Source organism: Panthera uncia (genome assembly GCF_023721935.1).
Source record: "Panthera uncia isolate 11264 chromosome B3 unlocalized genomic scaffold, Puncia_PCG_1.0 HiC_scaffold_1, whole genome shotgun sequence".
In the NCBI taxonomy this organism is placed as follows: domain Eukaryota; kingdom Metazoa; phylum Chordata; class Mammalia; order Carnivora; family Felidae; genus Panthera; species Panthera uncia.
The window spans coordinates 124,553,790-124,570,873 of NW_026057582.1; the positions used below are offsets into that span (position 1 = coordinate 124,553,790).

At 48.2% G+C, this 17,084-nt stretch overlaps 1 protein-coding gene across 2 annotated transcripts in view; it reads right to left on the reverse strand.

Moving 5' to 3' along the window:
- The window catches only part of ALDH1A3 (aldehyde dehydrogenase 1 family member A3), a 38,932-nt gene that overhangs the window by 2,453 nt on the left and 19,395 nt on the right, over nt 1-17,084 (reverse strand). For both annotated transcript variants that reach the window (XM_049614000.1, XM_049614001.1), the window contains exons 9-12: nt 14,312-14,496; nt 8,530-8,694; nt 7,175-7,332; nt 5,800-5,874 (exon numbers count right to left, since the gene is read on the reverse strand). In XM_049614000.1, the coding sequence (XP_049469957.1) occupies nt 5,800-5,874; nt 7,175-7,332; nt 8,530-8,694; nt 14,312-14,496 (583 nt within the window). The remainder of the gene's footprint in view (nt 1-5,799; nt 5,875-7,174; nt 7,333-8,529; nt 8,695-14,311; nt 14,497-17,084) is intronic.

Below are 17,084 nucleotides of genomic sequence, written 5' to 3' on the forward strand. Positions count from 1 at the left end.
CCTGCATGGGTGAACAAGGAGGGGAGCTGGAGATGTGGCCTGAGGATGTGCAAGGGGCAGAGACATGGAGGGCCTGGAGTTGACCTCAGAGTCTGCAGCTGGGGACCAGCTGTAAGAAGAATAAGGCCAGCCCAGAGCGGTGAGGGCAGCAGACATTAGCACAGCCTGGACACAAGGGGGACCACAGCCTTTGAGTTAGCCTCTCTGCTATCTGTCCCTTCTTTAAGTCTTGCAGAGCCCAGCTGACCCTTCTCGGGCGTCATGGGCCATCCTCTGGGCGGTCCCTCTTCCCAGAACTGAGATGCAACTTTGGACAGATTTAACTGCCTCTCCAACACTTGCTCTGCTGTTAAGCACATAAAAATGTGTACTTGTTGAGGAAAAGAGGTAGACGCAGAGGTGGCCCCTGGAGGCTCTGTCGCTAGGAAGACTTGAGACATTGTTCCATCTCACCCCTTAGATCAGGGGTTCTCAAAGGGTGGTCCCCAGGCCAGCAGCCTCAGCAACACCTCAGAACTTGCTCGAAATTCAGATTCTCAGGCCCCCTACCCTGCCCTTGATATGATGCCCCCCTTCAAGGTGACCACATCTCAACCCGCTGCACCTGTGTGGCAAAGGAGAATTAAGGTTGCAGATGGAATTAAATTTGCAAATTAAAATAGGGAGGTTATTCTGGAGTACCTGCATGGGCCCAATGTAATCACTAGGATCCTTAAAAATGTAAGGAGAAGGAAGCCAGAAGGAAATGAGACTATGGAAGCAGGTTCAGAGAGGTGCAACATTGTTGGCTTTGAATACAGAGGAAGGGGCTGCCAGTCAAGGAATGTGGGAAGCCACCAGAAGCCAGGAAAGGCAAGAAAACATATTCTTTCCCTGGAGTCCCCAGAAAGGAAGGTAGCCCTGCTGACTGTCAGATTTGGAGCCTCCAGAACTGTATCAAATCATAAATTTATGCTGCTTAAACCACGAATTTTGTGGCAATTGATTGTAGCAGTAACAAAAAAACTAATACACCCTACTAAAGTGGGATCCAGAAATCTGTGTGTTTTTTTAACGTTTTAAAAAAGTTTGTTTACTTATTTATTTATTTTGAGAGAGAGGGAGCATGCACACGAGTGGGGGAGGGGCAGAGAGAGAGAATCCCAAGCAAGCTCCATGTTCAGTGCAGAGCCCAACTCCAGGCTTGATCTCCCAAAGCCATGAGATCATGACTTGAGCCGGAATCAACAGTCAGACACTTAACTGACTGAGCCACCCAGGTGCCCCCAGAAATCTGTGTTTTAACAAGCCAGGGGATTCTGATGCAGCTCAAGTTGGAGAACCACTGGTTTAGACCAATGTAGCTTAAGCAAGTTCTTTGTCTTCCCTGAGCCTCCATTTCATTATCTTTAAAATGGGCATATCATCACCTCCTTGCAGTTATAATGATTGGAGATAATTTAGTATAGAGCACCTCCTATGTGCTAGGCAAAAAATGAATGCCAGAAAGTAACATCATTATTTTGAATTAATATGTCTCTGAGAGTTTTTGGTAGTTCCCTAAAACAAATAGTTCAAGAACCCATGAGAATGAGTGAATTATTTTGTAATCTTTTCTAAACGTAACACAAAATATAAAAGCCCTATGCAGAATGCTGAATTGAACTTTTATAGAGCAGGAAATCCATCTACCCACCCCCACAAACAAATGACAAACTAGAAAAAAATTATGTTCACAATTCTATGTGAGAAACAGTGCTGTTTTCCTTCACATACAAAGAGCTCTTAAAACCCAATTAAAAAAAAAAAACCCACACGCAACCAAATGGAAAAATCAACAAAGGGCATGAACAGTCAGTTCACAGAAAAACAAACACAGATTACTTAGTAAGTGTTAAAAATGCGCTCGATACCCTCACAATTAAAGACAGGCAAACGAAAAGAGTGGAAAGCTCATGTTTTGTGTGGCGGATTACCCAATTTTAGGAATTTATTCTGAAAACAATCTCCCACGAGTGCCTAAAGATTTCTGCACAAGAAAGAACACCAGCATGGTTTGTAATAGCAAAAGCGCTTGGAAACAGCACAAGAGTCCATCATGGGAGACGCTTAATGCAAAGGACGGAAGGGTATCCAAAGCCCATTCTCAAAAGCAAAAAGTAGCTTTCTCTCCCATTTCATTTGAAAACAGTAAAGAACGCACACATGCACACCCACTGCATGCAAAGAAAATGCATAGGGCCTTTGTATTTTGTGCTACATTTAGAAAAGATTACAAAATATTTCTAACAGTGAGCATATTGTGTTGCACTGTTTAAAATCTAAAGTGGTTGGGGTGCCTGGCTGGCTCAGTCGGTTGAGCGTCCAACTTTGGCTCAGGTCATGATCTCACGGCTCATCAGTTCGAGCCCCGTGTTGGCCTCTGTGCTGACAGCTCAGGGCCTGGAGCCTGCTTCGGATTCTGTGTCTCCCTCTGTCTCTGCCCCTCTCTCGCTGGTGCTCTGTCTCTGTCTCTCTCAAAAATAAATAAACATTCAAAAAAAATTTTTTTTAAATCCAAAGTGGTTAAGGATTTATCAACTTAGTAAACAGAAGTACACCAAATGATGAAAGCACGCTGCATTAGCTCATGAACTATTAACTCCAGTATTCAACCATTCCTATAGGATGAAGTACATGAATCGCCTCGTTCTTCCTATTGCTGCAATCACTGCCAGAGTTCAAGTTCATGCTGCTCTTATTCAACCCACTGTGGCGTCTCCTAATGGGTTTCCTGCCCAGTCATGACTGTCTTGGCATGCAAAGCCATCCATGAGCCCAGCCATTCTCCTAGTAGACCTCATCATAACGTTGCAAGGGGCAGAGACTGGATCATATGTTCACTGCTATGTGCTCAGAACCCAGCACGTGCCTGGTGCGCTAAAGGTGTTCATTAAACAGCTGCTGAGTGAACCAAGGAACACATGAACAGAATGAATGACTGAACAGTGGTGACCACTAACAAATGGGATTGAAGATCCATGGTGGGAAGCCTAGGCTTCCCACATGCCTCTACCGTGTGGATTTCTGTTGTTGTTGCTTTCTGTTGTTGTTACTGCACAACAACCAAGAAAACTGCCCAGGAGGAAGAGGACTTGTAGGCTTCAGCCCAAGACCTGCACAGGAACAGCCCCCGGAGGGGCCTGTGGGTGGGCGGCAGATAGCCAGCCCAGTCCAGGCGGCCGGAGGTGGGGAAAACCACGGAATCCACCGTGCAGTGCTCCAGCACAGAGAAAAGGAGAACTAGATGCAACATGAAGACATTAATCAGGAACGACTGAAAATGGAAATTGGTTTGCAAGTCAGTTTCCAGGCTCCCTGGGAATTATGTTAAAGTACTTTATCTAAAGCCTTGGGAAAGTATATGCCAAGGGTCAAAAAAACATATCGAGAAAAGTCCCGACTGTGGCAGGATGAAACATGGGCTGTGCTCCATGCCAGGCGGGGGTGCTGAGGACCCGGAGGCACAGTCAGAGCAGGGGAAGGGGGACAGAAGTGACACAGGTGAGGAAAGTAATGAGCAATAGTCGGTGTGAGTGAGTGCACACTAGAAGTCAGGTGGGCCCCACACACCCTTGCCATGGCTTCCATATCCAAGGCCGTCTGGTTGGGGGCCCAAGTTCTTGTTGCAGCAGGAAGCTGCGTCTGGCCTCTGGGAGGAGGACTGTGTGGGGTGCTGGGGCCCTCAGCTGTCACTGGTCGAAGGCAGCTGAGTAGAGGACACCAATGTCCTGGCTGACTTCATTCCAGGTGGCTCACAGGCGTGACATCCCTGTTGAGGAAGGCCTTGTGGTGTGGTGGGTCGAAGAGTTCAACCCCACCCCTGTCACTTATGGGCAGTGTGACCTGGGAAAGGCAGGGACCCTCCCTAGCACCCTTGGGTTTCCTCATCCAAAAATTAGGGTAGTAGTACTAGCCATCTACAGTGGACAATGTTTGTGCCCACCTATAATTCGTACACTGAAGCCCTAACTCCCAAGGTGAAGGCATTTGGGAGGTGGTTATCCCCACGAATAGGATAAGCGTCTTTATGAAGGAGACTCCAGACAGCTCCCCTACCCCTCCACCATGTGAGGACACAGTGAGAAGACAGCCATCTATGGACTAGGAAGGTAACCCTCGCCAGACCCCAAATCTTCTGGCACCTTGATCGCAGACTTCCAGCCTCCAGAACTTGAGAGATCAATGCCTGTTGTTCAAGCCCGCCTGTCTGTGGTGTTGTTATAGCCACCAGAGCACAATGAGACACCATCTCATAGATGGTGTGAGTGTGGAATCAATGAACACACGCGAAAGTGCTCTTACAGAGCCTGGCCGACTCTGTTCTCAGCAAATGCCAGTTGTCACCCATACTATGGCTGTTGGGGGGCCCTGACCGGGACCCAGGTGACCCCGGCCCAGGCCTCATGTCTCTCTCGGGCAGGAGGGTGTGAAAAGAAAATGAAGCAGAGACTCACAGAACACAACACAAACAAGCCACTCAGGGGATGAAACATGATTTCTGCAAAGGGTTTTCACCGCCAAGAATTTACTGAAGTTCCCTGAAGGGAAAACCAGCCATAGGAATTAGGACGACACCAATGGATACACTCTACTCAGACGTTCAGATGGTTCTGGCATATTTGCCATGACTCAGAAATGGATTAGAGAGAAAGACCAACACAGGGGAAGGGACCCCAATGCTGTGGAGACTGGTCAAAAGCATTTGTTCAGGGAGGGAAGCCAGCCCCACTGTTTCATAATAACATCTTTATTAAGAATCTGGAAGGGGAGTTGCCCAAAAGCCCCAATAGGGCCCAAGCTGAGGAGAAGCATTTGAGTGCTCCCACTGGAAGATGCCCAAATGAGGACGAGGTAATGCATTTGTATATAAATAATACAAACTGTTTAACTAAGAGGAAGAGCTTGGAGCCCTTTGAGATGTTCCAGGAGCAGCCCTGCATGTTGTCACAGATGGTCCCCCTGGGAAGAGTGATCCTACAAGCTGTTTGTCCACAAAGACTAATAAAACCCCAAGCACCACCACGAAGGATGTGGGAGAGAAGGCATCGTCCAGCTGGAAACTGCAGTGCGTCCACTCCCGGAACGCTCTGTCCAGCCCTGTGTCTGGACCTTTTATCTCAGGCCAGACACAAGAAGGCCTGTCCGTTAGTCTACGCATGGAGTTCATCTTCCCAGCGGGCAAGATGGAAAGGAGCTCTGCAGGAATATGAGTGGGTTTGATGGAACCACAGAGGACGGGGCAGTATGTCTCCCAAAGCAGCACCCAGAAGGAGCCAGAGTAGCCCAGAGTCTGTCCCCAGAGCCTCTGCTGGTGGGGTGGACAGCACCAGAGCCCGACCTGGGAGAGAGCCCATCTCCCCTGCTGAGGGCTGGAGTTTGTGGGAGTCTGGCAAAGAGTGCACTTTTCCAGTTCTGCCCCTGTCCTCACTCAAGGAGCCTATGCCAAGTTTCTATGGAACATCTCCACCTGTGGTGGGTGCTGGGGAGGACACAGGAGCTGAGGCTAGAGGTTGGTCCTGGGGCCAGAAGGAGGGAAGCATGAGAATGAGGGCAGGGAAGGGCAGGAGTGGGAAGGTGGGAAGGAGATGGTGGATGGAAGGGATCCATCGCAGCCCCAGAGGGAAAGGGCCACCAGCCTTCCTGACACAGCTGACCCAGCCTGCCACCCAGGAGCACGGGGCAAGGTCACCGGACTGGAGTACATGTCCCCACCACCCTGTGAATGTAGTATATTTTTTATCCACCTGCTGGTGGGCGTGCAGTAACAGAAATACTTACAGTTCTCTGCCATTTCCTGACATTTTAAAGCCACCAAATGGAGCCTGTGCGTAGATGGCATTATAGCAATTGATCCTGGAGGAAGAACAGAAGACGTTCATGATTACCTGGAGAAGACCCACCTGGGGTGCGTGCATCTCGGCTGTCAGGCACTTGAAGCAGACTGTTGCCTCAAGAGTGACTTTTGTCTAAGTTTTAATAATGGGAACAGGTGTGTTCAACTTCTGTCTTCTCATTCTTCCCACCAGAAGCTAAAATTCGAACATTTTTTTTAATGTTTACTCATTTTTGAGAGAGAGAGAGAGCATGAGCGAGGGAAGGGCAGAGAGAGAGGGAGACACGGAATCGGAAGCAGCTTCCAGGCTCTGAGCTGTCAGCACAGAGCCTGACGCGGGACTTAAACCCACGAGCCATGAGATCATGACCTGAGCCGAAGTTGGACACCCAACCGACTGAGCCACCCAGGCGCCCCTAAAATTCAAATATTCTCAAGAATAAAGCTCTTCACTGGGATAGGAAGGGAATGTCAAGGGGGAGAAGAAAGGAGAGTGAAATTATGGCATAAGGGAGTAAGATTCAGCTTTGAAATGACCCAGCCCTGACCTCAAAGTTCTCCTGCTTGGTCATAGGATTCTGGTCTTGTTACCCAGCCTCGCTGAGCCCCCTTTCATGTTTATCAGCATTATCATCTTTACAATGAGGATGGGGCACCTGGGTGGCTCAGTTGGTTAAGCGTCCGACTTTGGCTCAGGTCATGATCTCACAGTTTGTGGGCTCGAGCCCCACACCAGGCTCTGTGCTGACAGCTCGGAGCCTGGAGCCTGCTTCTGCTTCTGTGTCTCCCTCTCTCTCTGCCCCTCCCCACTCACACTCTGTCTCTCTCTGTCTCTCAAAAATAAACATTAAAAAACATTAAAAAATAAAATGAGGATAATGTCATCTGCAGGATTGCTGGTAAAGCAGGGACTTTCACCCACACTTTGAACAGGACCAAGCGCTGCTTTTAGAACCAGAATACAAAATTAAAGCGAGAGGGAGTGAAGTCCAAGGGACAGCATGACACGGTGGTCAAGAACATAGACATCAGAGCTACGCGGACACCAGAGTTGCTCAGCGGGCTGTGGGCTCTGCTGTGCCACGTACTAGCCGTGTGACCCTAGGCAAATCACCCAGTCTCTCTGTGTCTTGATTTTCTCATCTGTAACATGGAGACGATGACGGTCCCTGTCTCAGAGGCAGTCATGAGTATTGAGCAAAGCACTAAGGCGGTGCTTCGCACATAACACACAGCTAGCATCTCTCTGTCGACAGAAGAGTAATGAAGTTAGCAAGTCAGCAACTCAGGAGAGCCGAAACACGCACACCCTCTACTCACCAGACTGTTCCAGACTCCAACGCAGAAGCCAGCTTCAGGGCCTTGTCGAGGTTTTTTGTGAACACGGCTGCTGTGAGTCCATATTCAAGGCTATTTGCCCTTTTTATCACTTCTTCGATATTTTTGAACTTCAGTATTGGCTGCACCGGTCCAAAAATCTAGGATTAATTGCAAGAATGGCCATGAGAGTCATGTTCGAACGAAGCACACACTCTGAGCAAACACTGCCTTTGTTTTATGCCTTCTCCATGTGCTTACATGCAGCAGAAATGACGACCAGAGGAAAAAGAATGTCCAGAGATCTTTTTATTTACGTGATGGTTGACATCTGAAGGGAAGGATTACAATGAAAAATTAAAATATCAACTGAAAATATATTTCAGGCTTATGATCTCTTATTGTCATCAGGGCTTCTGAGAAGCCCCAGCCCTTGAGCTTTGGCATAGACCCTGCATACTGATATACACAGAAGACAAAACTTTCCAAGTTTTTCTTGGAGAAAGTTATTGCCAAGGGTGTTTGCAAGGCACGGAACACACATAGAACTGTGCGCCCCGACCTCTTGGTGGTACATTTTCCATCAATGAAGATGCCATAAAATGTTTCCCTAGTAACTCCCAGGGGAGGGGATGAGACAATGTTCCTTGTTATGCAAAATAAAAATAAAAATCCCATAAAAATCTCTAGGAGAAAGTCTGTAAAATACCCCCACAGGAAGGCAGTGATTCACTTTCTCACACGTCCCAAAAGATCACATCCCAGGATCGAACCACCCAGGACCCTAGGTGGGAACCAGTTTCCATCTAGATTAATGGTAAGATTGAAAGACAAAGTTAGAATCACACTTTTATGGAGGTCATAAGGAAGTCATATGGAGGTGACCATTTGCAAAGATGCTCATGGTGGAAAACTTCATAGAGAATTCCAGCCGTGAGGTGTTCTTTGCATCAACACACTTGTCATTTCAGTTCAGTCTAGGGGGAATGAAGGCAGCTTTGGACTGTGAACCTATAGGCAGCAAGAGCCTTCCAGCATGTGCTAACCCAAGGATGTGTCAGAAGACAGAAGAGGGATAGTTGATCCCCAGAGATGTGTGAAAATGGGGGGTTTAGAACAAACTCTGCACCTGCTATACAGTGCTTGGGGTTCCCAAAGGCAGGTAGGCAAGATGGCTTCTCTCAGGACCCCAAAGGAGAGGAAGAAGGCCACAGGAGAAAAGAAAACGTTCCCTGCACAAAGACTTCTGGGATGCCCAAGCCCTAGAGAAGACTTCTGTTTGAAAGGCCCAGCCCTCTCCCCCTTCGAGTCCCATAAGAGTCCCCATGGAATGAAGCTTTTCCTGCAGCGCCCAGTACCTCCTCTTTGGCAATCCTCATGGTGTCAGTAACTTCTGAGAAGACCGTGGGTTTAATGAAGAGCCCCCTGTCTTCCATAGCCGAACCCCCACATTCCAGTTTGGCTCCCTCCTTCTTCCCACTCTCGATCAGATCGAGGATTTTGTCAAACTGCTTTTGGTCAATCTGCAAAACACAATGAGAAGTACAGCCTGGATTCCTTCTGGGCAGTGGCTGCCATCTTATGAGTCCAATGGCCTTTCACATGATCAGCTGTCCTACCCCTAAATGTTCTTGCCAAGTCATAAGTCATGGAGCAGATGTGTCTTGTATACAAATACTCCTCTGATGCACATATCTAGGCTCTTTGGAGCAGGGGAGAGAGGGGGAGATAGGCTCTTCTCATCCTCTCTAGGTGTAGGGTTTATTCATATGACTGACCTCTTCCATGCTGTTAAGCAAATCCATGAATGAAACAAGATCTGAAGTGGTCACGTTCTTTGCTCTCCCAACTCTTCGCATCCTGGGAAGGCTGCCAGATTTGGCAAATAAAACTACAGGATGCCCAATTAAATTCGAATTTTTGAAAAGCAATAAATGACGTTTTCAGCATAAGTATATACCAAACCAATGTTTGGTAAACGTCATTTATTGCTTATTTGAATGTCAAATCTAGTTGAGTGCCATGTATGTTATCTGGCACCCGTGTGCCCTTCGCACAGGGCACCATGGATCAGCGTAACAGTTACTGGAATTTTCCATCCATAATGTGGAGAAGTAGGAAGGAGAGCTAACCACTGTACCCAGAACCCCCAGAAATACAGCAGAGTAAGCCTGAAGGTGAGATGGATGGGCTGCTTGTTTGTAAGGAGCCAGGTCATCAGAAAGGCTCCACCTTCTGCCACCTTGCCTAGGAATCTCCTGGGCTAGCGTGCACCCTGTATCACTAGCCTAACACTCTGCTCTTGGACATGGCACCCAAATAGCTGTCAAAGGGCACCCTATTTGCGAGACTGTGCTCAAGGGAAGAAGTGCTATCCTCATCCCCAGTAGGCCTTCTTCCCTAATCCATGGATGCCCTGTTCATGACCATGACCCAGCTGCTAAGTCCCTTCCTCTTTGGCTGAGAGAGACAGAGTTTTGACTGTGATTGGTTTGCGGTAACTGAGATTTTTAGACAGAAAAACTGGTTTTCTTAAAACAATTTTAAATTAAAAAAGAGAAATAAGCAAACCCAATGGTGTATTTGGATGACTGTTCCTGAGGAGCAGGCTGGCTTTTTCAGAACCAGTGGGCACAAATCATGCACGTCCCTAGACCAGTCATCTCCTGAAGTGCGGATCCAGTGTTAAAATTCCAAGTTTTGGATCCTTGTACCAGGATAAATTCCAAACAGATCAAAAATTAAACCATGAAAAATGAACGCAGGGAAGTTCTCAAATTCTCTCATGTGGGAGAATGCTTCTGTAAATATTGGGTGTTGATGGTCTTTCTATGATGTGAAACCCAAAAGCCAAAAAGAAAAGATGATAAATTTGAGTATATTATATAAAAAAATGCAAAAACATCATAAGCAAAATCAAAGGGCAAAAAACAAACTGGAAAAAAAAACTGACAAGTCATTTCATAGAACTAAAGCTAATTTCTCTAGCATTTAAAGAGTTCCTGGTGCCTGGGTGGCTCAGTCGGTTGAGCTTCCAACTTCGGCTCAGGTCATGATGTCATGGTCTGTGAGTCCAAGCCCTGCATCGGGCTCTGCGCTGACAGCTCGGAGCCTGGAGCCTGCTTCAGATTCTGTGTCTCCCTCTCTCTCTGCCCCTCCCCCGTTCATGCTCTCTGTCTCTCTCTGTCTCAAAAATAAATAAACATTTTAAAAAAATTAAAGAGTTCTTAGAGGGGTATCTGGGGGGCTCAGTCTGTTAAGCATCCGACTCTTGATTTCGGCTCACGTCATGATCTCAGGGCTTGTGAGATCTAGTCTCGCTTATGGCTCTGAGCTGACAGTGCAGAGTCTGCTTGTGGTTCTCTGTCTCCCTCTGTCTCTCTGTCCCTCCCCTGCTCTCTATCTAAAAATAAATAAATATTTAAAAATAAATAAGTAAAATAATGAGTTCTTGGAAATGATAAGAAAAATGACCAGAAATATAAGGAAAAAATAGGCAAAGCACCTGCAGAGTTTATGGAAAAGGGACTGCAAATAGCTTTTAAACATGATAAGATGTTCTGCCTTACTCCTTATAAGAGATATATGCGTATTAAAACTAAGTGAGATACGGTTCTTAACTCTCGGATGGGCAAAATCCATATCCTATTAGTAAGGCTGGAGAAACAGACAAGCTCACACAAGGTTGGTATAACATAAGTTGGTCCATCCTCTTCGAAGGTAATTTGTCAATGCTTGCAGAAATTACAAATGTGCTCCCACTCGGTAATCCCACTTGGGGACTCCGTCCCACTGATGTCCTTGTATGTTTACAAAATGACATACAACATCGTGTGTAACTGCACATACTGACATGTTCATCAGAACATGTCGTTTGAGGGGTGCCCTGATGGCTCAGTTGGTTAAGCGTCTGACTCTTGTTTGGGCTCAGGTCATGATCTCACAGTTTGTGGGATCGAGCCCTGCGTCAGGATTTGCACTGACAGTGCAGATCAGGATTCTGCTTCAGATTCTTTCTCCCTCACTCTCTGCCCCTCCCCCACTAGCACACGCATGCATGCACATGCTCTGTCCCCCTCTCTCTCAAAAATAAATAAACTCTAATTAGAAAAAGAACATGGTAAGGGCGCCTGGGTGGCTCAGTCTGTGAAGCATCTGACTTCGGCTCAGGTCATGTTCTCTCGGTTCACGAGTTCGAGTCGAGCCCTACATCAGGCTCTGTGCTGACAGCTCAGAGCCTGGAGCCTGCTTCAGATTCTGTGTGCGTGTGTGTGTGTCTCTCTGCCATTCCCACATTCATGTTCTGTCTCCATCTCAAAAATAAATACAATATTAAAAAAAAAAGAACATGTGATTTGAATCCTGGTGAATTCATAAAGCAGGATTCTATCTACCTGTGAAAAAGAATGAGGCAGGTTCTCATGGCCTGGTATGGAAAGGTCTTCAAATTTCTTATGAGAACACAAAAACCAAGGTGCAAGCAGTATAGATGTCATAGTTATCTTGTGGGTGAAAACGGGAAATCAGAACACATATTCCTGTTTGCTTATATATACATAAAGAAATTCTGGAGGGCTATGTGAGAAACTAAGACTGTGGGGTACCCACGGAGGGAAGGTTAAGAACCAGGTCCGTGCAAGAGGAAGAAGGATGGAAGAAAGACTTTTCTCTATTGACATTTAGATGTGCCCTAGGTTTTAACTCCTATGTCTGCATTCCCGCCTAGAGAATGAATTTAAACAACTGTAATGGATCCAGGAATATTTCAAGGTTCTCTCAACTTGTCTCTGGATGAACCTGGTCTTGGGTTAAAAGTTCCAGGACTGCTTTTTCTTCCTCCCCAGAGGCCAAGAGGGCTTGTAGGGCTTTATCAAACTATGGGTCCTGAGTGGCTGTGACCATTCTCTGCCTGTAAGACCAGACTTCTCACCTGTCTGTCCTATAGGCAGTGCTGGGGTCCCCGTGGAAAGCCTGCATATCCAGACTCAACTTTTCCTGATGAGTCCATGTGAACACATTGTCTAAATCTAATAGTCCTCCAAGAAATGGCAGCTGGTGACTTCCAGTGCTGGAAGAAGACCTGCCAGAAGTGAATGGCCCGGTGGGGCACAACACCAGAGACGGAGTCAGACGGACCCCGAAGGACAGGTGGAAAGCTGCACTGGGCTCCGCTGGAGAGGGCACCGGATCCTGCCCCCACCAGGTGGCCTGTGCACTGTTTATGTGCCTCGTTGCCAAATAAACCTAAGAGATTTTGGAGCATTCGGCAAAGCAACTGCCTGCAGTGGACACTGATCTAGGTCAGCTAGCTGTTTTACAGGCATGAGACAGACAGGACTGACTATTTGGACAGCTGTAAATCCTCTCTGAGTAAAAATCTTATTACCATAGATGAAAAAGCACTTTGGGAGAAAAAAATCCAACAGTGTCCTAAAATAATATGCTGAGGTTAGGCGGCTTAAGTGAGCTTTCAAAAGGACTTTTAGCAGCAGCATCAAAAGCACCGACGAAATCAACACCCATTCTGCTTGGATCTGCTCTCTTGGAAGAGGTTTCTGTATCTGGCTTCAAAAGTCAAGCCTGGAGCCTTGGAAAGAGACTTATGAATAATGATGGGGTGAAAGGGTTTCCTTACTATGGGATCAGCTCACATATTTCCCACGGAGTCTGGATTAGCTTTACAATGACGGTGGGTTTGATAATGACTTGTGGCCATGTTTGCATTCAGACCTGAAATCCAACCAAGGCCACTGGACAACTTTGTGTCACTGGCCGCTGGGTTTGGAGCTGAGGTCTGGCAGGGTGGGGAGTTTTGGCCACAAGCTGAGATGCTTCTCTCCACCAGGGTCACATGGCATTGGAGCCACAGAGCATGTGGGCTGGGAAAAGGCAAGGATGGGCACTGTGGCCAGAAATGCACCTTTTCCACGTGGTCCTCCCCCTTCCCCAGCCAGATCATCCCCACGGGATGGTCAAGCAAGACCTGACCGACGTGACCTGAAGTCATGCACAGACATTCATTGCTACCTAGATCAGGGAGGCTGTCATTTAATGCTCAGCTCCCCTCCTTAAAAAATAAAGACTTATTAGGTGCCTTGAAATACTCATAATATTCATCCATTACTCCCATTTTCCAGATGAGGAAACTGAGGTTTGGAAGGAGCTTGGGACTTTCTCAAAGTCATAGAGCCAAACTTGCACTCAGATCCATGGCTTCCCATGTAAACACATGGTGCCACTGCAGTGGGTAAGCAGCAAGTTCCCAGGATATAGACCTAAGTAGGTGAGTCTTGACACGTGATTTGAAACTTCGTGGCTGGGGCAGGACTTTGGCTAAGAGAAAAGTGGGTTGCTGTTGAGCTCTATTTCAGTAATGCATGGGATGGTCAGGCTGCCCTCTTTTAAATATTTATCCATCTGCGAGCACTGCATAATTAGCAAGAAAGTGATACAGGATGTGCCCTTTTAAAGAGGTTATTAAACCTCGTGGTTATGATCATTTTCATCCTGCCGTTAGTTTCGAAAACCAGGCCTCCAGTGACATGTTCCGCCCGCCCAGAGAGGCATCCTGGTTCCCAGAGCCCTCTCCACTGGGACTCTTTGGTTTCTGACGGTCACCTTGTCCTATAGCACATGTGAGCTCCAGGGCCGGGAGGCTGAGACTGCTCTGGGTACTTTGCCTCTGCTTGCACTTTGCTGCCTTTCGCCCAGGGTTACAACCCCTCTTTTGTAGGGAAACCAGCCAAGTCAGACAGCCTCTGCCTGGGTCTCTCCTCTGGGGATCCTGGTGGCTCAAAAATTGGATGGTCCTCTTGGCTGGAGGGTGCAAGCATAAGGCCTTCTGATCTGGGAGCGCCTCCCTCCTGCCAAGGCCCTGAGATTGGCATTATTTGCTGCAAAGAGCAACAAACAGGGGTGTGTGTCCACTCCCACTTTAGAAGCCCACAGAGACCTGGTGGGACTGCACTGTCCCTCCATGGCGCCTCAACAAAAGCCTCAGGAGGCAAGCAGCCTCCCTTCTGCTTCGGGAGGGACCATGGAATCAAAAAGCGCCAGAGCTGTAAGGGGCTGTGGTCAAAGGGGCTGCCTGGTCCAGCCTCCAGACGCGCAACGCAGGGTTCCCACACATCGGTAGGTTACCTGGGGCCCCTGTTCCGTTCTGACGTCGAAGGGGTCTCCGACGGGACGTTTCTTGGCGTATTCCACGCTCCGCCTGACGAACTCGGCGTACACCTGCTCCTCCACGAACACCCTCGAGGCGGCCGTGCAGCACTGACCTTGGTTGAAGAACACTCCCTGATGGGCGCACTCCACCGCCAAGTCCACTGGAGGGAGGGGAGCGGCGGGGGCAAGAGGAAGCGATTAAGTCGTTAGGGCCGGACTGGTGACAGCTGCAACTCTAATTGCCGGCGCAAGAAAACAGGCCCCGGAATGGCTGCGTTTCAGAAATTAATTTTATTCTCGGCATTTCCCAACAGAGAGGATGGGAAAAGGGATTTTCTGATGCACTGGGAGTGGGGGGTTAAGTGAGTCCTGGGACTGCTGGACTTCTTTACTATGCTAATGAACTCGGAGAGTTGTAGTAATCCTTCCCTCCACCCCCCTCCGTTCACCTGCTCGTGGATCCCTCCCCTCCCCCTCTCGGGAGGACACCCGTTCTATAGATTAACCTTTGGTAAGTCTGGATGTAGGCCAATTGGTGAGAGCTTAAAAAAATTTTTTTTAACGTTTATTCATTTTTGAGAGCAAGAGAGAGAGCACAAGCAGGGGAGGGGAGGACAGAGAGAGAGACACAGAATCCGAAGCAGGCTCCAGGCTCTGAGCTGTCAGCACAGAGCGGTGGTGGGGCTGGAACCCAGGAATCCTGAGATCCTGACCTGAGCCAAAGTTGCTGCTTAACAGACTGAGCCACCGAGGCGCCCCCAATTGGTGACAGCCCACATTTTCCACCTTGTGCTTCCTTCACTTATCAAGTCCTATTAAACAAGCTTCTTTTGCTTATGAAGCCTTACTAAGCAGCATGAACTCCATGTAGAACTTATATGGGTTAAAAAAGAAAGCAGGGATCCTGCCTCATGGGGGCTGAATCTGAACTGGAGAGCAGGCACCGAGTTAAAACTAGAAGGGTGCTTAGTAAGTAAAACCTTTGGGGATGTGCTTCATGAAAAAGAAGTGCTCAGTGGGTTTCCCTTTAGGGCTCACAGGATGGCCTCTTGTGCGTGCTCCACTGTTAGCTGGTTTTTCCACATCCCCCACCCCTCCAATGCACACACTGCTGCTTAAGACATGCAGCTTTGCCATGAGCAGGTGATCCACAGACACCCAGCACTGCTCTGGGGCAGCTCTGAGGACTGCTGGCCTCCACTTTGAGAACCGAGCCATTGCTCTCCAGCAGGACAGTCTGTAGAAGTCTCTGGATCAGCAGACAGCACCGTAAGGTTCTGGCTTTCCCTGACCCTCTGTGCCAACTGCCCCTCCCGCATCCTGACAGGAGCCAGGGGTAATGGCTGCAAGTGGTGGGGAATGGGGGCATGTCACCATTGACACTATGTCTGGATGCCAGCGATGTCTGAATTTACTTTTGTGGACTGGTGCTGCCTGGATGAGAAGCAGGAAATGGCTACATAGGGTGTTTATGACCCTTGTAAAACCAAGCCTCAAACATGGAAGGGTTTTGTGTTTTAGCTGCAGTTTTTTGTTGTTGTTGTTGTTGTTTGTTTGTTTGTTTCACCGAGGGGGTAAGAAGATGAGCTGAGGTGCAGACGGGGCACCCAGATATGGTGGCACAAGAATGCAAAACAGGGGTCCTGGCTCTTCAGGATTGGAGTTGGGGAGCCCAAATGTGGCAATACCCAGAACTGTTTCATGTGGCTCCAGAAACCATCAGCAACGCTAATGATGCTCCCACAAGGGCTACCAATCCAGGTGAAAAACGAGTCCTGTCTTCATACCCAGCTTCCCTCTACTTCCTTGAAGCTTGTTTCCTCCCTCAGGCCACTCTCCCATTGAAAGCCAGCTTCAAGGAGAGGAAGTCATATCAGTCATTTACACCTTAGCAAGATATTGGGCTAGGGTCATTTTTCTCAGGGATATTTGTAGTTCCAACCTTATCTGAGCGTGGAATGGAAGGCTTTGTTTTCCATGAGAGGAATTTCTGGCACCAGTGGGCAGGTGGGAGAGGCTACTCTTTAGGGCACTTCAGGGTACTTGGGAAGTGACACCTTTTGGCGGCTGACCCTATCGGCAGGTGAATGAATGCCCGATGTGGCCCTTTCTTCCTCCTTCTGGACACAGCAGCCAAGAATAGCATCTATTTTCATACTGTGCATCCATGAAGCTCTAGCAAGACACAAACTGCCCTCAAGCAGCTGGGCAGGGTTGCTTTCTCGAGGTGGAGGGAGAGAGACAGCACTCAGACCAGGGAGGTAATTCTAAGGGTCAGCTGCCACTGTCCTCTCATCTGTCAGGCCTGAGACAAAGGAGGAAGAAACATCTCAAGTCTTCGGAGAGCCTCGAAGCACTGTAGGAAATACTGACTGCGAGGGTAGAGTGATTAATGCCTGTGAGTGGGGAGCATCTGCCCTGCTCCTCCTTGTCTTGGCCCCCTCCCTGCACACAGGACTCTGGAGAAGAATCTGGACTTGCTCCCCATGGCCCCAGCTCTGCAGGGACAGGCGACGTAAACTTAATCTTCAAAGGCAGAAACAGGCAGCCTCTCCGCCACCACATGGGACATATTTTCCTCCAATGCAGCTTTCTATCAGCAATAAAACTGGTGTTTTGATCTCCATCTGCCTACTTATGGCAGGACAACCCAAGGTGGAAAAACAGCCTGTGCGTGTGTGTGTGTGTGTGTGTGTGTGTGTGTGTGTCTGTCTGTCTGTATGTCTCAATTGGTCCTGAATTTGGGCAA